Raw genomic sequence first — 27,563 nt, forward strand, 5'->3', positions numbered from 1 at the left:
AACCGACACGTTCTTTAAACTAAAATCTGAAGTATACCCGAATCGGGTTTCACCGAGCGTCCCGAGCGCACAGGAGTAACTTCCTCTCGTAATCTCCATGCGCAATCTCTTCTGCCGACTGTTGGGAGGAGGAGAAAAAGGGAAAAGGGAAAGCAAACATTCTACTCTCCATCATCCTCAGAAAGATTCTACTCCATCGTCGCTTGGGCTCGCGAGACTCGAACTTCTTCGAGGCAGCGGCGTTTTATTGCCAGGCGAGCGACGAACTTTGATCCTCCTCTACGTCACGAAAAAAACTCTGGGCGAATCTGTGCAAATGGGATGAGAGCGAGACAGGTAGGGACGAGAAGGGAAGAGTGACGGTAGAGAGAGAGAGAGGGGGGCGAGAGTGAATGGAGAAAGCAAAGAAGAGGGAAAACGTCGGCACGAGGAAAACGCCGACAGGATGATCGCACGAAGCCTCCGCTCCGGGCCGCTTTGTCAATTATCCGGATTCGAACTTAACGACCGTCGTCGTCGTCGTCGACGGGAAACGAAGCCCGTTCCGCTTGTCGGCGGTCCTCGACGACGACATCGCCGATGGAAAACAGTCGAGAGATTGTACAAAGGCATAAAGCGTCGAGTGGAACGCTTGAAGCGGGGCTGAACGCGCCCGCGATACCTGAAAACCACCCCCGCAGCCGGCTGTGTGTGTACGCGCGTGTTCCGCTCTCCCTGAAAAACCGGAAAAAGGGTCGAGCACCTATTTCCGGCGGCCCTGGGACGAGGGAAGGGCCGGGGGAACGGAGGAGGGGCCATTATTAAAAGCATAAAGCCACTTCCGCGCGCTGTTGCCGCAGCCCAACTTGAATGGAGGAGGGAGGATCTCGCGGCGACGCGAAAAATTCGCAGAGCACCCATCCACTTTGATATCCGGCTTCCAGATCGAACATTGTCTTCCCGGAATGCCCCTCTCCCGTTTCCGGCCCCAGAAACTGCGACTATTTTCGCTGTCTTTGAGCGCGAGTGTGACCTTTGCTGCCTCGTGCAGAATTTTTTGAAACTGGTGGTGGTAGACTGTGATTGACTCGTTGCCAAGATAATCGGTTCGGATAGACGAAATTGGTGGTATGAATAGGAAGTTGGATGAGAGATTTGTTGATTTTTTTCTGCAGCTTTCCTGACATTGAAAGGTTGAATGGAAGACTTGTGGTTTATTGACAATTTTGCCGTTCTTGATTCATTCTTGTCTTATTTTCTTTGCTTTGGAGGCTCCTTCTTGTGGAAATGTTTGATTTATGATGTACTTGTATTACTACTGCTTCGTAATTTGCATTCTCTTGAAACAATACGTCCGAAGATAGCTATTTGGGTTTATGGAGATTATGCTATCGACTGAAAGCTGAATTCAGTTCCCTCAAAATTGAGAAGAAACAATTATTGAAGAATTTAAGAAAATTCAGCAAAAGAAGCTGTCGATTTTATTAATAATATCGTTAACAATGAATCATGATGTTAGTAATAGGTCTAAAAGTATGACGGATAATAGTGGTTTATAGAATGTTCTGTCATCCTTACTTCGTTTTTATCCTATCCTCTTTGGTTTAGGAATTCTATGCCGTTTAAACTGCATTGTCTTATTTATACCGTACTCGTACTACTAGCTATTCACCATTCGTATTCTCCTGGAACGAAAATTTATTTCTGACCTACATTAATGCTACAATGGCATACTGGACTCTGTCACGACTCCAGAAAAGAACTCCTACATACCGATTTTCACTAGTGTATGGAAAAATAATTACAAATGTGAAATATCTTCAACTTCTTTTTTGACAGAGGACATTCAACGAAAATTGACGGTCTTAATTTAAAAGGGAATTGAACTGCCGCACAGTGGTCCAGGCTGCCGATCTAGTAGTTCATTTGGTAAAAAATGACTTGATTTAGCTTGATGAAAATGAATGATTTAGCAATGACGAAAATGTTAATATTAATGACATTTAATAGAAATTATAATTAGAACAAGCATTTAAAAATGAACATTTTGTGGATATGATTTTCGAACGAAGAAATTACTAATTTTCTTTTTGTGAACCCTGCTGAACGTGTTTAATATTTTCAATAAATTTTTTTTTTAATGAAGAGCATTCTTTTACCTTCAAATGCACACCTCAAATTTGGAATGACTGTTCGTCATTTATTAAATAAATACTATACTTTTTCTTCTATGATGCTGTAAGAATCATTTCCACTTCAGCTTTCTTCGGGAATTATTATTGTTTAAAGTGTCACAGATACTTCAGTGGATATTGATGTTTATCGAATGTACGTTGCTTTCTAAATGTCCATCACCTTCAAAAACAATTACATTAACACGATTTATTAAAAATTGTACAAGCATTTAAAAATCAACATTTTATGAATGCAATTATGGATTATTGTTTATTTCAAAAGTGAATATGATTTTTCAGGCAATATAATGAGACAAAAAATATTTTAAACGGCCTACAAATTGCAATACAAAAAATAAAAAAAATGTTTATTCTATAAAAATCAAGGTCACCTTTAAGTTTTGAATATCAATATATATTTTTGACTTCGTAAAATATTGTTGCCGATGTCAGACGATTCCAAATAGAGGTATCAAAACGATTCCAAATAGTTCTAAAATCTTAATGTACTAGATCGGTTGCCTGGTGCACTGTGTGTCGCAGAGATTGCAGAGTCTTTAAGGAAATCGTTGACTTTGGGACGGTTGTTCTGCCGTAATAATCGTGATCAATTGCAATCGAATTGTACGGTTAGCCGGGCGCCGGAGACACTTTAATTTCAATTAAAATGCTCGGCCCGAGCGAGTTCACGGGCAAACCGTCTGAGAGAAGTTTAAACGTTTATTCCCGACGCGTGGAACTTTCATCGAGGGATCCCGCGTAAACAATCCCCGAAACAGTCTCGGCGAATAAAAAAAGAGAAAGAGAGAAAAGGAGAGAGTGCAAAGGAGAGTAGAGGAGAAAAAAAGAGAGAAAGAGCGGTCTTCAAACTTCATTTTCCATGGCGCCGAGACTTTCGCCGGTGCCTTTCCATAAACAGTCCTTGAAGCACCCTCCCGGGGGTAAATACTGCTATCCCTTCTACCTCGGCCGGTTTCATTCGTAAATTCGAGGCTCTGCGCCGATAGAAATTAAAACCGCCGCGAGAAGATTGGACCGTTCCACTATTGCGAGCTCACTATATCCGTGAGTACAATCCTTTTATTTGTATTACGAGATTCCATCCCAAATTGCACCATTTGTAACAGGCTCTTCTATCGAAATACTGAAATAAGTGTTGCCGGGTAAAATTTGTAGAAATGTCCTAGGGGGATTGATCGTTTGGCATGAAATTAATTTATAATCCAACCAGCCGTATTTCAGTCATAATCACATATTCTAAGCAACCATTCGCAGAAAAGGATGTACAGCATAAAGAATAGGTGAATTTAAAAGTAGAACGTAAAGTGAAAAATATTAGATTTTATATTAGACTTTAATATTTTATCTAATATTATTTTTTAATATTAGACTCGTCAGAATTTCATTTCATTTTCCGCGGAACACAACGATGCGATGTAAAAAGTTCAATTCAACTGCCTGAACAATAGGCAACAACACTTCCGCGCTGATATGCATGGATTTCCATAGAGTGAACGACGGCCGATTCACGTTAGTACTTTTTATTTGGCGCATACGCGTCTCGTCGTTTCTAATATTTAACATATTGGCAGACGTTGGCCAATCGTGGTGTCCAAAACAGCAGTCAGCGCCGATACGGTGCACGTCGGAGGCCCGGGCGCATAAGAACCGCGACATCTGCGGGATATTTCCATTCAGCTGCGCAGGAAATCGCCGCGAGTCCCGCAGGAGTGACGACAATAACGGACGGTAGCCGGGGAGGAACGGGGACAGAGAGACCTAAGCCAGGGACCGCGGCACTCGAGCGTTTTAATATCGGGAAATGGCGAAAACAAACACGGCAACACCAGAAGAAATATGGAAATCCCGGGGAAACACGGGAAAATATTCCGAGGCCGGGCATCGGTATGGACACGACGAGGAGATAGTAATATACGCTCGTACAGGATACGAGGCTCCCAACTGCAAACACCGATTCGCCAGGTCGCGTTCGGCGCGACAAAAATGGAAAGAGACAGAAAAAGGAACCGACCACCGACCGGAGAGAGAACGGCCGATTTATTATTCGAAATGAAAGTGCACTCGGCCGTGGAAGTGGCACAATAACTTCGGCGTTCTTCAAAATACAGCAAAATTCGGAGCACGCTCTGTGGATTTTCTTAGACGAATGTTATATTGTGTTACATATTTTTACAGCATTCGGTGGTACAGGAAGGAGAGAGAAGGAGAGAGGATTGTTGATTCAGAAGAATGGAAGATAGTGTGTATTTTAATGTTTCATATTCTACTTCGTACCGAAGGGACAAGTGTATGGTATTCGTTGTACTGCAGATATTTCTTTCTTTCGAGGGAGACTGCAGATAAAACTTCAGCCTTGAGAAAAAGGAGAGATTGGGTTGTATTGGCGTTGTGTGTTGTTTTATGTGGTACTGTTGGGACGGTTTATTGTTATTAAACGACTTCGAAAAAGGCGGAGGTTACTCAATTCGATCTGTATGTGCCTTATTTTTTCGCTTTTTTTTTCTATGTATGTTCACCGATTACGCCGAGATGGATGGACCAATCGGAACGGAATCTTTTGCATCCCGTACAGTATGTCCCCGGGGTGGTCCCGTGAAAAAAAATATTGCATTTTTTTTATTCCTTATTAAATTATTTCCCTAAGAATAGAATTATCTCCCGATTGGTCCCTTGAAGACAAATTTTGCATTTTTTCATTTTTTGCAACAAAAATGTTGCAAATAACCAATAAGACCGAAAAACCATCCTATGCTGTTCTACAAATTCTGTTCGTTTCACTAAAAAGTGTGAAATAAAGAAATTTTATAAAAAAAAATTAAACCGACTTCGAAAACATGCACTGAAAAAGTATGAAATAATTTCCATTTAATTTATGTGAATACGGACGAACTTAAACACAATACAATCTTTTCGCAAGCGGTGCAAAATTGAAAATTATCGACACTGGAAATTACGAAAATCCTTAAATTCTTCTACATGCTATCACATATTAATGTATCTTCTCTTCCCACCTACTGATTTCCAAGTCCATCATATTCCAATGAAATCATAATCAGCAACATCTGTCATTTGGAAAATTTTTTAAATTTTTGCACCGCCTCCGAAAAGATTGTATTGTATTTAAGTTCGTGTGTATTCACATAAATTAAATGGAAATTATTTCATACTTTTTAGTGCATTTTTTTAATGCGTTTTTTCGAAGAGTCGGTTTAATTTTTTTTTTATAAAATTGTTTTATTTTCATCTGTCGCTTCGAATATGGCAGTACTCGCCTGATGAGAACATGTCGCGCTTCAGTTTGAGACGAGTATATTCATTATATAATATTTCTTCTAATCGAGTTAGTCCCGTTGCATGACTACTTAGGATTTCGTTCTATTTACTTGGCTATCAACGATCCTGGAATACTTGTCTGAGTATTAATAATTTCATTCTACTTGTCCGATTATATTATCAATGCTTCCATTGTACTTGTCTGTATTTCAAAGATCTTATTCTATTTTCATGGCAGCAGGCTCAGTCCAGTCGTCAGGCTACAAACAACTCCATTCTACTTTGCTCGTTAAAAACGACGTTGCTCTACATGTCTTGCTACAAATGATACTATTCTAATTATCTGGTTACAAAGATCATACTGCGCTTGCCTGTCTGCAAACTATTATACTTGTCTGACAATAGACGATGTTGTTCTACTTGTCTGGTTTCCAATGCTGCCATTGTACAGCCTCGAACGTTGCTATTCACTTATCCATCTACCAAGATCATTACGCAGCCATAGTTGAACAATAAAATACGCATCTAATAAGCCAATATCTGAGAATATTTGTGAGACATGATACAGAGCCAAGGTCTTGAGTACGCTGAAATGTTAATCCTCCGAATCCTCCGACTTGGAACAAAGTGTTCTACAGGGCTGACCAGCCGGATTCTCAATTCTACGGACAGCGTCGACATCGATCGTCTCTAGGTTGCACCGTTGGCTTCGTCGGAAGGAAATCCAGGACAGGTAATCGTCTAGCAGAGGGACTCGTTTCCTGAAGACGTGAAAAAACTTCTTGACGAGTCGTCGCACGCGTCCGTTAGCCTCACTCAATATTTACCGGGGGCCAGCGCGAAGTAACGAAGGCAGTAAACAGTAAACAGGAAAGTCGCTCGTTCGCTGGTTCGCTCGCGAGGAAAAGTATCCGCTCTCGTAAACGGCGACGAACAAATTGAAGAGCCGAGGAGGAGGTAGCTTTGAGCGACGTCGCGGAGGAAAAAAGGAATAAAATCGTAATCATAACGCTGCCTGCAAAGAGAACGGGAAATGAGGATGAGAAAGAGGAACGATGGCCAAGGAGGAGGAGGAGGAGGAGAAAGGGAAGGGCTAGTTGCTTCGGAAGTGTGTGTGTAGACACTCGTATGAGGCTCGCCCGGTGTCCGTGGAGCGTCGGCCGAGTCCCGAACAGAGGGAAGATTTTCAGGTGAGACCGGAGCTGGAACCAGAGCCAGGACACCAGGAGCCCCGCCGGGGAATGAGATGTCAACATTACCCGGCCTTGTGAAGGGGCACCAATTACCTGGCTAGCAGAAGATAAACTCCTGAATCATTCACCCAGTGCAGGTCGATAGGAAGCCTCCGCTGTTTCAAACTACAAGCTCCGATCCAGAAAAAGGGGACTGGCGTGCCCGTCCAGAGGATAAATATTAGGCTGACGCTCTTGTGCCAGCTCTGCGCGAGACGTTCCAGACGGCGGAAATTACGCAGCCAGGCACGGTACACTCGTCGACGCGGAAAAACAAAGAATCCGCTAAGAAGCTGGTCGCAAAAATGAACACTTCTTTCCGCATAAATCGATAACGGTGTATGTATCTTAAAGAATAGCGGTGTATTAACAGGGCATAAGAATCAAGAATATCGAGGCTGCCTTCCGATCTGCATGTTCATGTTTCAAAAAAGATTCTCTTGATACTTTCTGAAAAAAAATGTCAAAGTTCGCCTTACTTCTGGCACTCAACCGGCCTACACCTTCAATATGAACTTGGACCCGTCTCAACCCGTACAGCTTCCAAAACTGATGAGGTCAGGCCACATCTGCACCTTGCTAGCACCCCCAGGCCACAGCCAGGCTGCATCCGCAATGCACCGTGGCCACCCGGGTCCCTTGATTCGAAGAAAGTCCGTCAGTTGCATCGATCCTGGTGTTTCGGGTCCGCAGATCGCGAGCTCGTCGGCTGTCCCTTTGAGAGGCGATGGTGTTAATGAGAGAGCGCTGGCACGTTGCCTCGATATGGCGTGCTGGGGTCCTGTGTTCTCCACCGGGGGGGGGGGGACACGTGACAGAGAGAGAGAAAGGGAGAACGGGGGCCACAGCGATAACCGGTATGGCGTACACCGAGATGAAGAAGAGACGGCCGGCCTGCCACGTCGCGACGTGCAGGTGTTTCCGTGCGACGTGTACGGCACAATATTACCCGCCTAGTTACGAAACAAACGTATCACACCCCGACACGACGTGATGTTCTCCATGATATCCTGCCTGCCGCGCGCACCGCTCCCTGTATACCTGTATATACCGCGGTACCTGTTACGTGCACCCGACCGGCATAAATATGTATGGGACATGAATGCCTGAGCGTGTACAGGACGAACCGAACCAGGGAGTTAGCACACGTACTCCCAGGCCGCGGAGGGGATCAGCGGGGGTGCCAGATCTGCACATCTCTCTCTCTCTGTCTCACTCTCTCACTCTCTTTCGCTCTCTCTTCGGCCGTTCCCTTTTACGGGCCAGCCAGACCGAGGACCAAACGTATCGCGGTAACCTTGTTGCTGTTTGAATAAACAGCTAGGCCTCCCACGCTTTTTACCCTTTGATCGGACCGACGCTGCTTCCTTGTTATTTTCTGCCTACTCGCGGCTCTTCCCGCCTTCCTCGTATGCAGATTGCTTCGCCTGGGACGTGCTGTGAACGCTGCGACGTGTCTGGCGATGTGATTTGCGTTGAGTGTTGTGCTGACTTCTGGGAGCTTTTAGATGGCTGCAAATGGGTGTCTGCTGGGAATAATAGTTCACAAGAAAACTAACAGGTCCACCAATATCAAATTTCGTACAATCGATACTCGTACTTTGTGCTGATCTATCTTAAATAGAATACTTGTACCAGAGGACCCTTTGCACTTCGAATATGTAATTTTGAGAATTTTTCGCAAGAAAACTGGCAAACTTAATACAATCGTTACTCTTGCACTGTGCAATATATATTTGTTCCATTGCAAGTCGAAAACAACGAAAAAGATGCCTGCATAATTTCTGAAAGATCTACGAAGGACAAAATAAAGACATGCTGGGGACAAAGGTGTTGCAAGATTGATTTAGAATTCCATATGACTGTGTTGCAACTGTGCCCTGTTGAACGAGTGCCATTCGACGTATGAATACTGAACGTTGTCTGAAGTAAGACGTGGTAGATGAAAGATACTCGGATCTACCGCGGAAAGTAGCTACGACCGACAGACACTCAATTCGGTATTAGCCGGTGAAGTCGATCCAAAAATGCTCGTCGACGGTGTCGGGACGGGCGGGAGGGAGGTAAATGGATGCTCTCGCGAGAGAACGAACGAACCGTTCGATTGAAATACGTGCCTGGAGAATCTGTCGCGAACGTGCGTCCGTCGAGCGCTCGAAGATTTCACGAAGTGGGATGGCTGGGAGCTTTTACGTAAACGCGGCCGTCTTCTCCGTTACTCGGAGTTCCACTCTTTGTCGGAGACACTTTCCGGTCTTGCTCATCTGAAATGCGCGTCTGAGAACCCCAGTGCAACGACGGGAGTTTGCTATTTCAGCGGCGAGCAATTATTTAGCGAATATAAACGATCCGCTTATTTCCGTCGACGAAATCGCAACTGATTATGCGGTGCTTCATGGGGCAGCCGATTATACGAATTAGTTCTTTTGATGTTGATCGGTAACTTGGTGGCCATAAGAAGTAAAGAGGAGACTACAATCTTGAATTCAATTGCAATTTAAGCCGGCAGAAATAATGTTTTAGACTCCGTAGAATTATTTGATTCTATAAAATTTTCTAACACAAAATATCAATTACCTCTCTCGTTTGATGAAAAATTTAGACATTTAGCTATCCGTTTACTTTGATCACCAGTGTAGACAGCTTTACGCGAACATTTCACAAAGTTCATATAAAGCATTCGCATTTATACTGTCGACCAGGGACGACGCATCGAAATAAAGAAAACCGTGTCAGCGTGCTATCACCGTCGATTTTATTTTACTCTAGGTGGGGGTGGGGGGGGGCAGAACAAAATACGATCAGTAGAGAAAAATACGATCACGCGACCGGAACGAGCGTGCGTCCGTCATAGGCGGGAGGCGCTTTCGAAAATTCCAGAAGGAAGATTTATCGGCCATTTTCGAGATCGTTCCCAGCGCGTGTGTTTCCCAGGCTTTCCCAGCGGCGGGACGGCCGCGGTCCCTGGGCCGTGGTTTTCGTTATTGCTCCGTTCCGCGAGCATCGTGTCATTGTACTCGCGAGATTCGCCCGCGCCGCAATCGACGTTTATTGATCGATAAGAATCGCGGATACGCTCAGGGAGGCCCCGGCGCGTATACGTCACGCGAAATCTCTGCGAAACTTCCCTATGTTGGACCACATAAGACATTTTTGGTCCCCGGAGAAATTCAGCACGATTTTCCAAAAAAAATTTGCGGGTCAAATCATAAAATATACAGGGTGAGTGACCTAACGTTGCCATATCTCCTGAACTTTTCGACATACATAGGTTAGTACTTTTTACCACGCTTATATTAACTTGCCGAGTTGTCGTTGTCGTTGTCGTTAACGTTGTATGCGTCAAATCTTGTAATCGAATTTTAAACCACTTCCCGATGAGCTAGAGACTTGAACCTTTAAATATAGCTCAGAACCTTGGCGACAATGCAATATTAAAAAACAAATTTTTAAAAAAAGCTATGCTTCTAGGAGAAAAAAATATTTTAATATTAACCGTCACACCTCGCCTCGCAACGCTCGGTGGTACGTCATAGCGGCCAGCGATCCCCACTCCGCGCGCCAGCGCTTACCTACTCCACTACGTGTTCCCACTCCGACTCATCCCCACTCCACTGGCCCACTTCGCATCGTAGGAGGTCAGTTTACTTACTGAGTTGCTTCGTGGAGCGCCCACGAAGATTGCGTCAATATATTTAAGCGCTCCGCGCTTTTATTTATTGTCACTAATGTCTAAAAAAATTATTTTCTCCTTTTTAGTGCACTTTTATATAAGCGTGGTTATTAAAAAGTTTTTTTATATATTTTTTTTATAACGAATTTCTAGAGAGCAGCATCGATTGTCAAAATGATTGTCAAAAATGAAGGTGATCTTCATATCTCTAAAAAAATTACATCAAAGCACAAATTTTTTTGATATAGTATGAGCCCATTTGAAAATGGTATTTTACCATTCAACTTTGTTCTTCGGACATTTGACGTATCTCTAAAAACAACAAACATATTTGAGGTGGCAACGTTAGGTGACTCACCCTGTACAGGAGATTTAATTATAATACATATAAGAAAATATTTGTCTTTGGCATTTTTAAGAATGGTATTCCTCACTATTAGATTGGAAATCTGATGCACCTATATTAGAGAAGCCAATAGGTAGATTTAATAATATTAGCAATATTTAAAAAAGTGAAATTAGATTAAAATAAAGAAATTAATTTCTTTAAAACTCCTGTTTCTTTTAATCGATGTAGAGAATTATTATCGTCAAATAGAATTGCACATTATTATAAAAAAACGGTTAATATTCTGTAAATAATAGACATATCTATAAATAACGTCACATGTAATAAGTACAATAACTGGACTGCGGATCTTTCCGCATTTATAGCAAAATCGAGTAGGTGAAATTCAAAATTGTTGGAAAATTTGACAAATTGAAGATATCAATATATGATTTCTCCTCTATTAAAATCATTAAGGGAAGAAATAACGTTCAATTTAGTTTCTATTTCTTACAATCGATGCAGACAACTTTTATTTTGCATAAAGATCCGCAGTCTAACAATAACGTATCAATTCAACGTTCACCTACTTTCCTAACGCAGAAATTGCGTCGACGCTTTAAATTTTTCATGGCTGGATCAACGGGATCCCATTCGATCCGTCGGCGAGCACCGAACCTCGCGAGCTTATTTGAATGCGATCGGAAGCTGATATGACTGGGTGGAGGGAGGGCGAACTAGCCTGTTAAGTATTTATAATTCAATCTCGTGCTTCCGGCACACCGTCGAATTAACTTTTCACTTAGTTGTTTCCGTTCCGCGGCCGAGCTTCGACCGAAATTTTATTTCTCATCGCGCAACCGTACCAGCCGGAAACGCTCCGACGACTCCTCCAGGGTGTGTTACAATCTCTGCCGAACCGATTCTCCGACAGAAATCTATTTTTCAGGCTTTCACGGCTGCCCTAATCCGGCAACCGGCCGCGCTTTCTTCGGTTTCAATCGAATAACGCTGTTGCACCCGATAGTTCTCAGTTTTGTACTTTTAATGAACGCGGAATGCCCGGATCCGTGCTCTCGTTCGAATGGAGATATCTTGTTGGTTAAGAGTTGTACGCAGAGAATCGATTCGCGGTACGAGTGGTTCGAAGTATACTGTTAACGATGGCTGCTTCGGGAAGATCGCGATGAGAAGCTTCGATGTATCTCTGTAATTATTTTTTATCAATGTTTTCTTTATGTGATCGTTTTAGAGTTCTTTACGTGATAGGTTTAGTGCTAGTTCCTTGTATGATAAATAAATTGCGAATTTTATACATTTATAACAAAATTGGGTACGTACAATTTCAAGCATTCAAAATATTTAAAAAATTTAACCCTTCGCAGTCGGAGCTATTTTAACTCGAAAATTGAACATTTCTTCCGACCTAGAATAATTCCACTGTATATGATTTTTCTCATTTTATTGATATGAAATTGATATAATACCAGATTTAACATATTATTAACATATATAATAACATATTTAATAATATAAACAATATTGTGAACAATGGTACAGCAATTTTTAGCGGTAGTTAAATCAGGAATACATCAGTGTATTAGTCTCGGCTGATTAAAATCATTAAAGGAAGAAAGGGATCTATATTTGACTCCTGCGTGCAACCTGTTTTCCGACGACTTTCACGTATCCTTGGCAGGGGCGTGAGGTCGATGTACGTGTACCCGAAGACACGGGGGCTGCACGGTGCTGAAGTTACGGGCTATTTATCTCCGTATTTTTATTCCGCCGGGGAAGGCGATATTAAATTGCTGCTTTCGCGGGCGTCCGCCCCTCGGTCGCATCCGGGGAAACTCTCGCCCTCGCCACAGCTACCGACCTTATTTCCTATTTCTTTCGGCGACTCTGTCGGGAAGAGAGAGTGCGAGCACAGACATCGGCGGATTTCGCGGGTTTGCCTGCGCGACTCTAGTCCCTGATATACGAGGCCAATTCGGTGCTCAGGAAATAAGAAACGGGACCGAGGACAATAAATATCGGGACGCCAATGAAATTCGGTCGGTCGCTTTTTTGATCGAAAACAGTTTTTGATAAAAATTCGTTTTGAGATAGAGACGACCCACTCAGTCGTGAGAAAAACAGAGCTTGTGTTGAATCTAATAGTTGAGCTCCTCGTGGTAGGCTTCCATTGGTTCCTCCACCTTTCGTTACCTACCGCAGGTATTACGGATTGGAACAACGAATGTCTTCGGAAGAGGATCGAAGGATAAACGAGGAATCGAAGCTACGGATTACCCGTCGAATACGCCTCGCGTGGCGAATGTATTAAAATCAAGCGCGTTGCACAAGAGAAAAATAAAGTAGTTCTATCCCTCGGTACATAAGGTGGATCTGTTCGGTTTCCTCGAGTCTCCGCTCGCGAAAGAGGCTTTGCCTTCGATGCAATGGAAGAACGGGAACACAAGGAGAGAGGGCCGTTCCAATTGAAAACAAAACCGGTCGGTATACCGGATTTGCCGGAGTCCGGGCAGAAAAATATCACGGCCGTTCACGATACCCCCAATATTTTTCTCCGGCTGGCTCGGATCCGCGGCAGCGAAAGGTTATGCAAAATCCTCGGCATCTGTCGATGAAATCCCGTCGAATCACCGACGGACGTACCGTCAGGCGTGAAATTTTCAATTTAGTCGAGCCAACGGCCGGACCTCGGGTCCCGGCGACCCCGTTCGACCAGACCATCCGATGGAGATTCTTTCGCATCGCGGAGCGAATCTCGAGACCGTGGAATGGTCCACGTGATCGATTTATCCGCAGATATTTTTTAGCGAAGCCGTAACTCCATTCCTGCCTGGTTTCTGCGAGCTTGAAACGCTTTCGAAAGCATCCTGCAATTTTTCCGCTGATCCGTTGATGGATCTGGTGCGATTCTGGCTGGGCGTTGCGAGATCGTTGCATTGTTTCGTTAGAAATTCAATAGGGTAAACCGTACCTATTACTGTGGGCGTACATTTTACTGCAGCATTTTTCTCCAATAGGATTAAAGTACGGTAAACATAAATATTTTTCTCTGAATAAAAATTTGTACAATTCGGTGAGAATTTATTCTTGTTGGAGAGGCAAACAAAATTGTTCGATAATCTCAGGATTTGAAAAAACATTCTTCATAAAAGGTAAAAATAAGACTATTCTCTTCTATCTCGATCACCAAAGGACTGTCGTTCACATGATTGTACATTCTTTATACTGCTTTAAATTGCATAGGGGAAACATTTATTATTATTCAGATACCTACTTCAATACAATAAAAATATAAAAATAAACTTCTCTTGCCTTTTTAGTAAACAAATGATACCGATTGTTTTGTGTGAATAGTATCAACTCGTTTTCGTCGTAAATGCATAAAACCCTCAGTCTATGAATTACCATTAACCATAGATTATTAACCATAGACCCGAGAAACCATGTTTAAAAGATAAAGTCTGCGATGCGAAGAATTCCGAAATGTCATAGCGACTCTACACATGCAAGATATTGAAGGATTATTCTGCGCCCCGTCGAAAAACAATGTCGGAAACTCTGGTAACAAACAATTCGCCGCCGATTCCTTTCTTGCCGCGGCGCAGAACGGGATGGTCTCCTTCACAAAAACGCGATCCTCGATCAGGAAAGTGCCAGCAAATGGATCGCGTTGTTTCGTCGGTCCCGCAGACAATGCCGTGACGCGACAGAAGTCAGCGTCGCGATAATGAAAATGTGCCTTTTGCGGGATAGACGGAGCCGTGGCAAGAAATACTACGACAAAGCCAGGGCGAGCACATCGTTTAAGTTGGCGGCTGGGTCCCGGCGAAGGCAAAAAACTTGAAGAAGGATCGATAAAAGCTTCGAGGCCGACAGCGGCATTCGCTTGGTCCTGCTAGGACATACAGAGGGTGCAAAGTTCACCGACATCGGACACGACCCTGACTGAAACGCATAAAGCACCCCCGTAATGAAAGCGTTCGTGCGAACGACGGGTTCTGTTGAGGCACGCGACCCGCTCTCTCGCTTTCTCCTTCTCTCTTCACAGCCATTCTTTCGACAGATCGTACTCCTCGTCCCTGCTTGAAAAGACAGACGTGTACTTAATGTATTGCAGGTCGCTGCGACTCGGATATTGTTGGCCTTTGTGCTCCGCCACTTCTTTCCGCGATGGATCTTCATCTTTCCTCCCTGTGTTACTCTAACTGTCACTGTTTCCCTCTTTTCGTCGTTTGATTGTTTCCTCGATGCAGTGCACCGGAAATACTTCCTTGGAAAATTTCATTAATAATAATAATATTCAATAATAAATTCAATAATAAATTTGAACAGTACTGCCGATTAGATATTAATTGCAGATGACCACCAGTATGAGGAATACCGCGTCTTTTTCCAACACCTTGGCCATTTAATCTTACCTTGCAACATCGACCTGATTGCAGGTGGAAGATTCATGGTCACGTCCCAGGGAGACCTTCATATCAGAGCCGCCAGACAAGAGGATGCCAAGGCCACGTACTCATGCTTGACTCTTCACACATTAACCAGCGAAAGGAGAAGAAGCGAGCCTGCAACGCTGACAGTAACAGGCATGATCTGAAATTTATGATTTTTCGTTATCCTTCCTTCAAAAAGTTCCTTGCAAGTCGATATCATACTTCAATCAAGAATTACATCTCTTACTTGTTTTCTTGTAACTTACCACTGTTCATCACCAAATTTTCCATATGAAAAATTGAAACCACTACTATCGAGCGTGCTCAAATTGTCAAACTTTGCAAAATTCTGCACGTGTAAGAAGACTATTATGTGGAATCGACGTCAGACCCCCATAGAGCTGCTAATGTGAAAAGTTTCGAAGCTGCCTCGTGATTAATTTCGGATGTGTAATATTTCGAACGAGGTCCTTTGTTCTACCCACTCGTGCCGTCCACCATGATCAAGAATTAACAAGTACGGGAGACAGAGCGTGTGAAATTTTAATACTCACCGTGGAATTTGCAGAGACGAGCGAATCCAATGCACCGAGACTGATGCAACGGTCCCAGATCGCCATTTCTGCGGAAAGCGGCTCGGACGTTCACCTCACTTGCTCTGCCCAAGGAAACCCGCCCCCGCAATTTACCTGGTATCGCGATGTTAACGGTTGGTTTAACTAGGGGATTGTTTACTGTCTAATCCGTAGCACACTGTAGATTCCATTATCTGACACGATCGCGTGATATCGACAGCGCCCGCACGTTGTCGTTCGAACATTGATAGCGTGACGTTATGATAATGCGACCGTTCACGGTGGATCAACAAAAATATACCAGAATCGTGACATTTATGTTCCTTTTTCTCTCTTATAAATTATTCTAAGTAATCAAATAAAAATGGTTTCACTTCGTGTACTACATGTAAAAAATTTTGCATTCATTTTGCCTCTATTGAGCTACTTTTCTCAGTAAAAACATGCTGAAAAGGATTGTATTTCTACATTCAACTGTTCCTTTTATGGAAATCGAGAAATCAATATTTTATTCGTATATTTTTCATTGATCTATGCCAGTTTAATGAAACACATTCTATGCGATATTAAAAAGTGAACTGGTTCGCATTATTACTCTGTATTTATATTGTCGGCGAATATTGAGTAATTGATATTTTATTTCTATATTTGTCTTTAATTTAGGTCCGATTAATTAACTTCGATTCACAGCTATAGGACGTCTCATATTCATACTTTTGTCACGCTGTTAATCTTTGGAATAATCCGTCGGGTTTTATCAAGTATTCGAGAACGCGAGCGATTCGCGGCACGCGCTCGCGCGCAGATGTAATATCCGATTCCACGATCCTGTTACCAGGGCTATTAGATTACTATCCCCGGGATCGAAAACTAAAATATAACGTTGGCCGTTGACGTGCTGTTTCAGCGAATATTGGTCGCGCGTATAACGTGCGCGGCTGTTGTTGCAGGACACTCGATATCAGTGGAATCATTCGGCCAGCGGATCCAACTCTGGGGCGATTTGATGCAAATTCGTCGCGTGGACGCCCAGGACGCAGGAAGATACATTTGCCGAGCCAGCAATGAGTTCGGCGAGCAGCGGGCGGAAACACACCTGTCGGTCACGTCGAAACTCAACGCGCGGATACAGCCCCGCGTTCAGGTGCGAATCCAGAAACATTTACTTCTTTTCTCGCCAAAACCTATCATCAAGCAACCTAAACCTCTGAGGTTGCTATCAACTTTAGTCCTTTCCTATTGTAATTTCAGTTACAGTTGGTTATCGCGAAGCATATACAGGAGTGAATAACTCGCTTGCTTTTGAAGATTGAATAAAATGAATCACAGATCAAACTTACTATTTTTTTTATAGGTGGAGACGTCAAGGAGATATGAAGGTTAACTCTGTTTTTTTTTAATGGAACCTTATGGCTTTTTATTTACAATACATTCCGGTACGGTGTTTCAAGACGAATATCTCCTTGACGTCTCCACCTATAAAAAAAATAGTAAGATCAGATTATGAGCGCCTCGATACCAAGTAAGTTTGGTCTGATTTGGTTATTCTATCTTCAAAAGCAAGCGAGTTATTCAGATGACCTGTTTTCAACCCGTTCGCTCTTATTAGGACAAATATCTCTTTCATTCATTGAAAGATTCTTTAATCGTTCAGATTTTCAATTAATACAAACATTCAAGAAAAGAAACAATGATCCTACTGGTTCATTTTTCCAGGATCCAAAGAAAACAGTTTCGAATGTCAAAAAGTTCGACTTCTTGTCATGTCTGTGTTCAACCAAGGAAACTCGCAGCAAATAGCATGAATCGCTAACATCTACCATTTAAAAACAATCTTAATATTATATCATTGCGATACAACAAACTTTTAGAAGTCTCTGTATCTATGTAGATGAAACTCCGTTTCATCAGAACCTCACGTCGCCATAAACTTCGTTATCCTGATTGCATCATCAGAACTCCAGGAACAGGCTTCTCATACCTAGCACACAAACCTTGCATCTTCTTTCTAGTCTTTGATTTTTGTAATGATCTTCCCGTAGACGATTCCATCTCGCTGCAATTTCGAATGCGGGAATAGAGTCGTGTCCGCGTCTAGCATGATTAAATACGTCGAGTAGCAACAGACGCGGCTGACAGAATGAGGGGAAGAAGAACCGCGTAAATCGTGACACGGGCATTAACTTTCGAGCACGAATCGTTAACCGTCTCCCGGTTATTTACAGACCATCAATTCCGGCGAGTCCGCCACTATGAATTGCACAGTGGAGGGTTATCCGGTCGAGAGCGTCGAGTGGTTGCACGATGGTGTGCCGGTATTGACCACGCAGGACACGAGGATCAGATTGCTGGCTCCTCTGGTCCTCGTGATAGGCTCGGTCGGCCGGAAGGACAAGGGGATGTACCAGTGCCTCGTCAGAAGCGACAAGGAGAACGCTCAGGCCACCGCGGAATTGAAACTCGGAGGTATTCATGCAGATCACCTCCTTATTCCAAGAACCATCGAAGACAAAAGTCGCCAATTCACATCAGGCCCATCTGTCTAATCCCTAAAGTTCCGAACTAGTACCTTGCCCATTTAAGTAACAATAGATCTGGACATCCTGTTCTCCAATTTTTCAGACCCCCAAGAATGCGTTAACGTTTAAGGCAATAAATTTTAGCTACCGCGATCCTTGGCGTTCCATCTTAGCTACCAAGGATTGGCAATGAGCATTCGCGAAAGGGAAAAGGCTTCTGGGCAACAACTATGAAATTTTTCAGACCCCTCAGAATGCGTTAATGTTGTAGTAAAAAAATTTTAGCTACCACGATCCTTGGCGTTCCATCTTAGCTACCGATGTAGTAATTATGAGTAACTGTTTAATTGTCACAGATACCGTACCGGAGCTGCAATACACGTTCATCGAGCAAGCTCTTCGTCCAGGACCTCCGGTGTCCTTGCGATGCTCAGCAACAGGATCACCGCCGCCATCGTTCACTTGGCTCCTGGACGGAGAACCTCTGAGCGAGATCGCAGCAGGACACAGGTGTGCATCTAGATCGCATCGATCAATATTCCGCTTCTTAACTGGAAACAATGTCCATGCAGGTACGCGATAGGGCAGTACGTCGATCAGTCCGGCGACGTGATCAGTCATTTGAACATATCATCGGCTGGAGCCGAAGATGGCGGACTGTACGCCTGCGTCGCTCACAATACACTGGCCACCGTCGAACATAAAGCTAGATTGAACATTTATGGTAATCCATTTCAAATTTCATTTGCAATAGTTCCATCCACGTTGGCTTTTTAAATCCGTCTTCCATCGATTTTGGAAACACGAGTTCAAGGGTATATGTATTTATTTATCGATCTATAAATTGGAACACTATCAATGCTTTCTAGCTTTACCGAGTGTCATGGGTTCCTTTTAGCGTTAATATTGGAAGGATCGTGAGTAGCATTTCGAACAATCGTAATTATCGGCTTATACATCGCGGGTGAATAATGACTGGGAGAGGCGAGCACGGAGCGGACAGATTCCGTGGATCATTCAATATGGACGAAGCAGTATTAGAAGGCGTTTCACGTCGATTAATTATTTCAGGTCCACCGTATATCCGATCGATAGGGCCGGTCCGCGCGATAGCCGGTGTCGATACCACCATCGCCTGTCCTTACTCTGGCTACCCCATCACATCTGTCGAGTGGGCTCGCGGTGGTGTTGAGCTTCTCCTTGACATAAGGCACCGCGTTGACAGCGAGGGCCATCTTACCATTGCTAACGTCGACCCTAACGACGCTGGTATCTACACCTGCAAGGTGCGCGCACCGTCCGGCGAGACTGCCAGCAGGGACATCAGATTAACAGTCAGCAGTGAGTATCGATCATCTAGCAGGATTTTAACAGGGTAAACATGGTCCAGCGGCTCCTATGACAATTTTTATTGATATCCTGTGCAAAACCATGCTTTTAGATTGAAAGATAATCCCCCAAAATTTTAAGTCGCTAACCCCACATTTAAGGGTAATACGAGGGTAGACACCCTGAACTCTCTTTATCTTTTTTTCTCAGTTGTTCATTAAGATATTAAGATGAAGAAGAAACGAAAATACGCGAACTTACCTCTTGCATTTCATATATTCCTTTCACAATTCTGGGCAAATTATGAAGGGTAGAAAAAAGAAATTTACTTTTTTGGGGGTGGATATATTAGATAGATAAGAGTACATTGTTCTTGAACTTTCAATAATAATCTCAATAATAATATCAATAAAAATTGTCGTGGGGGCCGCTGGACCATGCTTATCCTGCTAGACCCAATTTTCTTCAGAATTTTGTAAAATATTGTACAATATCTATTAATGCAAACGAATTATATTTTCTTTCAAGTCCGGAAAATTGTCAAATTGGATCATTAAAACGTTGCTTCTATTTCATGCTGTTCAGTACGTTTGTTTCATTCGATGTAACATTTCGAAGTCGAGACAGCGTCGTAACTGTACACGCTCGCGTTAATAAGAAAGGAGGAACTTGTTTTTCCCCGTTCACAGTCGACCGCGCCGCGAACAAGTCAGGAAGTAAATTGCACACCCGGAAGTATTCGTGTAGCGTTACTTTTTAAGTTTCTCTCATTTGTCAAGACGTTCGGTGGAGGGAAAGAGCCGAGAAACGAATGCGTGGGTAGAAAACGGTGAATTCTAACCAGAAGTTTTTGATCCTTGTGACCGTTCCGACTGTATTATACTGTTTCTAAAATTCTAAAATGATCGTTCGCTATTTTAATCTGTTCTAGGTCCTCCGGTTATGAGTCCCTTCAATTTCCCACCGAACCTGCAGGAAGGTGGCAGAGCACAGGTCACGTGTAGCGTTACTTCCGGTGATCTTCCTATTGCATTTTCCTGGTTGAAGGATGGCGAGAAGCTGCCATCTTCTTTACGCGTACGTTGTTTCCTCTTCTCTGTAAATAGGATATCAGTTTTGATTGGTTCTATCCTTTTCTGTGGCAACTTTTGGCAAATTGTGAGCCCCAAGATTCATTATTTAAATAAACTGAAAACAGCTTCCATGCCTTGTATAGATTGCTGTATCTTCAACATTTTTCGAATTTCTTTTTCAATAAAGAAAAATAGCATCATACTAACCTATTGCTCTTCATATCACCACAGTCTCACAATTTTCTGAATTTCTGCCTTGAGTATCTTCCTTCGTCAATCGCATTATCTGTTTCAAAATCGATACATGCTTCAAAATGTTTGTTTCTTCTTTTAACCCTTCCGCTACAATGGACGAGACGAGAAACTCGTGTATCTTAATTATTGATATGAAGTGTTTTACTTAAAAATTCGACATACATAATCGATTTTCAAGACATGTCACCGTTGGTGGAATGTGCTTAAAAATGATGAATATGAAGTACTCCATATTTTCCACAATTAGACGTGACGAGATATTTCTTCCACAACATCGTACGTACGCCACAATTGTGACGAGATGTCTCTACCACGATAGTGAAAGGGTGAATCTTTGAATTTCACAGTATTTAAGAATTCTTTTGCGAAATCGAAGACACCAGGAACGAAAGTAGATATTGTTCGTAGATCGAGGAGAGCGTCGCAGACTTCTTCAGCGTGCTGGTGTTCAACAAGCTCTCCTCAAGGCACAGCGGCAAGTACACGTGCGTGGCAACCAACAGCGCTGCTAAAGTGAACCACACTGCCGAACTTTTGGTGAAGGTGCCGCCGCAATGGATCTCGGAGCCGCAGGACGTGGCCACCCTTCTAGGCAACCCTTTGATCGTCTACTGCGAGGCGAAAGGGTTTCCACCACCGCGGGTCACGTGGCTGCGTGCCAGGGGTCGAACTCCCAATGACTATCAACCATTGCTCGACGGATCCGATGGTAGGCTGACCATACTACCGAATGGATCTCTTTGGACCGCCTCCGCAGGACCTCAGGACGAAGGACACTACCTCTGCAGAGCCAACAATGGCATTGGGTCTGGACTAAGCAAAGTCATCTACGTGTCTGTTCATGGTATGTGATGATCCTCGCTTGGCTGTCTAAACTGGCGAATATTCTGAGAGTAATCTAGGTTGAGCAGAAAATTGTCCATCGAGAAAGTTACAGTCAATTCGGTTTTATTGAAAAATGGTCTAGATGGTTCACTCCACTGTCAGTTGTAGAAAGAATCTGTGCAAATATTGTCTTTTTAAAATTTTCAATTTTCATTCGAGTGGGATGAACTTTTCTAAAATTATTGCAAGGGGCATGTAAAGAATAAATTTGATATTACAAATACTATATTTATATGTATAATAAATTTCCCAAAGTTAAATTTAATATATTTTTGACAGCCTTGAAAAATTTTGCCCATAATATTATATGTTTAGAATAAAAAACTGAGAAATGAAAATAAATTATGCAGATTATGCAAATTTGCGTCCTCCTGGTATAACCCGGGCAGCATTTCACCGGCTATTTGCGATATTATATCAATCAGCGAATTAGCCAGTTCAAACAGCGAAGTTGTGAGAGTGCAGCCAAAAACTTTGCAGCTTTGCTGCTCGTTTACCAGTTCTGGAGGACTTTATCTCCGCCGTTATATTTGCCCGAATCCTCCACTCGTCTCATCGCTAATTGGCTCCTCCTTATTAATAGTTTTGAAGTGTCCGCGGGCATCACTGTCTTCCAAAGAAACTCGAACGTACTCAGTCAGAGAAAAAAGCCATTGCTGCTGTAGTCGGGTCTCTCTCGACGAAGCCCGGCGGAATTAAATTTCATCCCCGAATTAAAAACTGTTGCCGACCGGCGCGGCGGCGGTTACGGTGTTTCCACTGGAAAAGTCGATCGTTTTTCCCCCCTCTCAACCGATGTGTTTTTCCTCGTTCCAGAGCCGGCCAGATTCGAATTCCAGAGCAAAAACGTAACGATCCGTCGCGGCGAGTCCGTCACCCTCGATTGCACCGTTATCGGAGACAACCCGATAAAAGTGCAATGGATGCACAACAGCGACCGCTTGGACGCGAACAACCATCGGCTGAGCATAAGACAGATCAAAGCGGAGAGTGGACTGAAGTCCCAATTATCTATAGACAGCAGCGATCGACAGGACTCTGGAGTCTATAGGTGCACGGCTGAGAATGCTTATGGCAGGAGCGAACACCTGATCTACTTGGCCGTTCAAGGTATGCACTTCTGTCTTCGTTCTACTGACGATAAGAAAGGAATTTCTAACATGCTTCTGGCGCTCTACGAGTCCTTTTAAACAAATTACAATCATTTTAATAGCATTTCTTATTACCAAGCTTATATTAGCTTGCCGAGATGTCGTTATTGCTGTTGTATGCGTCAAATCTTGTAATCGAATTTTAAACCACTTCCCGATGAGCTAGAGACTTGAAACTTTAAACATAGATGCCTCAGAACTGGATGGCAATGCAATATTAAAAAAAAATTTCACACCTTGTCGCGCGACGCTCGGTAGTACGTCATCGCGTTCAGCGATCCCCACTCCGCGCACCAGCGCTCCCTACTCCACTACGCGTTCCAACTCCGACTCATCCCCAATCCACTGACCCATTCCGCACCGAAGGAGCTTAGTCAGTGTGGTGTTCCATTCATTCAGTTCCATTTCCAGTTCCATCCCCTCATTCTATCTCGCGTATTTCCATATCGTGCGTTTCTATATCTTACTATTTCATACCAGTATTACTATTGGGTTGGCAAATAAGTTCGTTCGGTTTTTGTGATTTATTCCAATGTAAAAAACCGAACGAACTTATTTGCCAACCCAATATATCGTGCGTTCCATTTAAGACTACAAAGTAGAAAATAAAAAAATATATAAACAAAACTTTATAAAAACCACGCTTATATTAAAATGCACTAAAAAGGCGAAAATAATTTTTTTAGACGTTTGTGACTATAAATAAAAGCGTGGAGCGCCCACGAAGATTACTTCAATATAGTTTAGCGCTCCAAAAATTATTTTCGCCTTTTTAGTGTATTTCAATATAAGCGTAGTTTTTATATATTTTTTTTTACTGAACATATTAAAACGGGTTAGATTCAGTTATTTTCAGATATTATAAAATCTTTCATCTCCAATGTTTGAAGTGTCTCTTTAAACCGTGAAATTATAAATGGGACACTATGTTTAATCAATATTTAGAGCTCAAATGGATAAACCAAGATTTCTTATTCAACTATTCCGAGCAACGCGCGAGTTTTAAATCCGGGATTAATCCGCGATAAAATGCCGATTCGCTGAGCGATTTCGCAGCGTCCGGTACAAAACATGAATTCAATTTTCCAGCAGTAACGTTTTGTCCGACGGTTTCGAGTGTTTTCGAACCGTCCGAGTCTTCGATTGAAACCGTCCTGCATGCCGTTTCGGTTTTCAAAAACTATCGATACAAACGCGGCCCCATCCGTTATCTGAACGGACCGAACGGGCGTTAACGAACGCCAATGTTCCCATTCGAATAAGATTACTCAATGTTTTCTGGGTAAACTGATATTTTTCCAGGAACGCGACGCGACTCGCCTACGAAGGGTTTGACTCTCTCTCTCTCTATGCAGATCTATATCTCTATACAATTTGTGCTATCCACATATATACGCTATATCCACATCCACTTTGTGCCCACAGAGAGGCCAGATCCACCGGCCTCGCTGGAAGTCATAGAAATCGGCTCACGATCGATACGATTGCTGTGGAAAAGAGCCTTTGACGGAAACAGCCCGATACGGAATTACGTTATTCAGTATCGGTCCCTGAATCACGGTTTGACGGACGATTGGAACCCAGCGAAAACGCACAATGTCACCTACACACCGGGATCCTCCAGCACAGGGAACCCGATCCATCCGACGCAGAATGGTGCGTAACCATACATTTAATCCCGGACCGAGCGGCTTTGATCGCTCGGACATTCATGCGTTCCTCTGGATTCACGGGGAACGTCTGTTTTACATTACTTCGTTTAGTCTATTAAAATGGGTCGACACGCTCGGAACAGCCTGGTGCGTCGTTTCACAAGAGATTTTAGCCAATTCGACGGTCAATGGTCATTCAGCATGATTGTCGCGTGGAAACACAGACTACGAGACCGTGCAATTGATCTTTAATCATTATCGCATTTACCGTTAGTGTCGCCATTGGACGCTCTTTCAGAAAAATCGTGTTTTGTGCTATGTAAGAAGCGATTGTTCAACTTCAATCTGGAAGATGCAACCATAGGACAGAATTTTGAAAGAGATATAAGGAAGGTCTTGATAAAAATATTGTTGTAGATCGTTTATTCATATTTCATAAATTGGTTAAACAACTAGCTCCAAATAGTTTTATTTCACAATTGTTGAACTGTTGAAGACGTTCCACGGAAATTTATTGAATATTATTATTATATTATGCAGGGTGAGAGAGACACCTACAATTCACACCAAAAATATCTCTGTTGTTTTCAGTAATACAAAAAAATGTTTCAGCATGGAAATGTTTGATTCATATTTTCCGATATTAGTGTCACATTATAGCGAATGAAAAGACAAATTCAACCATGCATAATATGATGACCTTCAATTGACCTCTCAGAAAGCATAACTTAACGTACGAAGACCATATTCATGCTTACCGTACTCTACTACGTTCAGGGAAAAAATGCTTGCTCCTAACAAACTAGTGGATCATTTCAACGGATTATTGAATAAATTTGGTCCGTCGGCGAGTTAGAGTAAAGTTTCTGTTTTTATGATATCATTGTGGTTGTATGTGGATGTTTCAACGCGTTACTGTTCCTGTTCAAAGGTTTGTCTCCTTTCGAAGCCGCCAGCGAGAACCAGGAAGTGGCTCTTGTGGGCGGTCTCCATCCCGCTGTGACTTATACGTTTCGCATATTCGCTATAAATTCGATAGACGTGAGTGCACCCACTGACGCCGTGGTGGCGAAGACCCAGGAAGAAGGTAAAATACGTTTCTGTGTTTGCACGAGCTTGAAACAAGCTTACTATCTTAGCGAGAGAAGTTTGAAAATAATGTTTTTTGATGCCGCAGCGCCGACCGAATCGCCGCAAAGTATCAAGGTGCAATCTGCCGGACCTGGCGAACTTATGGTTAGCTGGCAGGTATGGAGTATTTCTCGGACAATTTATTTTTCGAATGTAAATATATGTATTGTATTTGTAGCAATATTAACCTTCAGTTACTAGCACTCCATTTTCTACGTAACTGGTTACATGGAACTTTATATGACTCGAACATAAATACATTTTTATTCAATAAAATAACTACTTTAATGAAAAATAGATATTTTCTAGTGTACACTTTTGTTTATGCTTAAAGTACTAAATTTAAAGTTTTGAGATTGTAAGTACCAGATGCGAGTAATTAAAAAAATCTCGGTTGTACTGATCACTAGATTGCGGATCTTTATGCAAAATAAAAATGTTCTGCATTTATTGTGAAGAAAAAGAAGTAAAAGGAAAATTGATTTTATCCCTTAAAGAATTTTTCTTACATTAAAAACGATATTACAACGCCCTTAAATTTTTGTAATTTCTTACTGTTTTATATTTCACCCAACCAATTTGTTCATAAATGCATGAAGAACCTCAGTCTACTGATCACGAATTAGAGTTACTAAGAATCGTGGGGAATAACTGACAAGAATTTGTTCGTTTCGCAGCCACCCCCAAAGGAGTCCTGCAACGGGGATTTATTGGGCTACATAGTGACGTGGTCAGAGCATTCGTCTTCGACGTCGGGTGTGAACCAAAGCAAAAGTTTAACTGTGAACGGATGGACGACCACCAAGGTGCAACTAACCGGCCTTAGGAAGTTCACCAAGTACGATGTATCGATCAGAGCTTTCAACAGCATCGCCAGTGGCCCGGCTAGTGTTCCTATTGTTGGGACTACTCAGGAAGGAGGTACATCACTCGACAATTGGCTATTATATTAGGTCACCCTGCGGGTCGTATCGTTTCTTCACACTATCTCCAAGTATAAAATAATAGTAAAGTAAAATAATGCTAGATTCATTCACGTTCATTCTTTGATCTGTTTCTAAAGGAAATATCGTTTTAAATGTTCTAAGTGCAGATTTCAATAAAATATATTATACACAAAGTGTGATAAATAACGACATAACTTATGGAACCATCTAATCTATTATATGTTATGATATATTATACCATAATTATCTTGGATTTATTTTTACAGTACCAGAAACTCCGCCAACACAAGTCGCCTGTGTTCCTCTAACTTCCCAAAGTGTGAAAGTTTCTTGGAGCGCTCCCCCACCTCATCAACATGGCGGAATCATTCAGGGCTACAAAGTATACTACCGACCAGTGCTCACTGACAACAGTGAGTAAAAATTGAATCCAGAAAACTACTGAAATCTCCATAAAAAGTTAATTTATTTATAAGAAAAATGAGTAGGAGTAATCTAAAACAGCAAAACCATTAGAAGAATTTTATTGAATGTATTATTGAATATATTAAAAAAGACAATACTTTTCCATTTCACTCCAGTTTGTTGCAATTCAGATAGAAAACATTTATTTTGCATAAAGATCCGCAGTATAATTATTACATGGCAAGAAAGGAGGAAGACCGATTGTTTAAACATTTCAGTGGACATTTCGACGGTCGGCGAAGTGAAGAAGACCTCCAGCGTAGAAACCTACTTGCACACTTTATACAAGTACACGAACTACTCCATCAGGGTGTTGGCATACACCGGCGCAGGTGATGGAGTTCTGAGTCCGCCAATTTTTTGCGTGACGGAGGAGGATGGTATGAATCGATCGATCGACCCAATTAATTACAAGCCTCCGGAGGATGTCTCAAAAGAATCATTCCC

At 42.5% G+C, this 27,563-nt stretch overlaps 1 protein-coding gene across 8 annotated transcripts in view; it reads left to right on the forward strand.

Annotated features, from left to right (window-relative positions):
- Dscam3 (Down syndrome cell adhesion molecule 3) overlaps positions 1-27,563 on the forward strand; it is a 246,514-nt gene that overhangs the window by 208,033 nt on the left and 10,918 nt on the right. For all 8 annotated transcript variants that reach the window (XM_076423805.1, XM_076423788.1, XM_076423797.1 and 5 more), the window contains 16 exons: positions 15,141-15,287; positions 15,703-15,843; positions 16,660-16,853; positions 17,935-18,175; positions 18,585-18,738; positions 18,801-18,952; positions 19,300-19,569; positions 20,489-20,634; positions 21,294-21,729; positions 22,587-22,880; positions 24,347-24,577; positions 25,505-25,660; positions 25,751-25,821; positions 26,382-26,625; positions 26,918-27,064; positions 27,335-27,496. In XM_076423805.1, the coding sequence (XP_076279920.1) occupies positions 15,141-15,287; positions 15,703-15,843; positions 16,660-16,853; positions 17,935-18,175; positions 18,585-18,738; positions 18,801-18,952; positions 19,300-19,569; positions 20,489-20,634; positions 21,294-21,729; positions 22,587-22,880; positions 24,347-24,577; positions 25,505-25,660; positions 25,751-25,821; positions 26,382-26,625; positions 26,918-27,064; positions 27,335-27,496 (3,186 nt within the window). The remainder of the gene's footprint in view (positions 1-15,140; positions 15,288-15,702; positions 15,844-16,659; positions 16,854-17,934; positions 18,176-18,584; positions 18,739-18,800; positions 18,953-19,299; positions 19,570-20,488; positions 20,635-21,293; positions 21,730-22,586; positions 22,881-24,346; positions 24,578-25,504; positions 25,661-25,750; positions 25,822-26,381; positions 26,626-26,917; positions 27,065-27,334; positions 27,497-27,563) is intronic.

Source organism: Lasioglossum baleicum, chromosome 1, assembly GCF_051020765.1.
Source record: "Lasioglossum baleicum chromosome 1, iyLasBale1, whole genome shotgun sequence".
NCBI lineage: Eukaryota > Metazoa > Arthropoda > Insecta > Hymenoptera > Halictidae > Lasioglossum > Lasioglossum baleicum.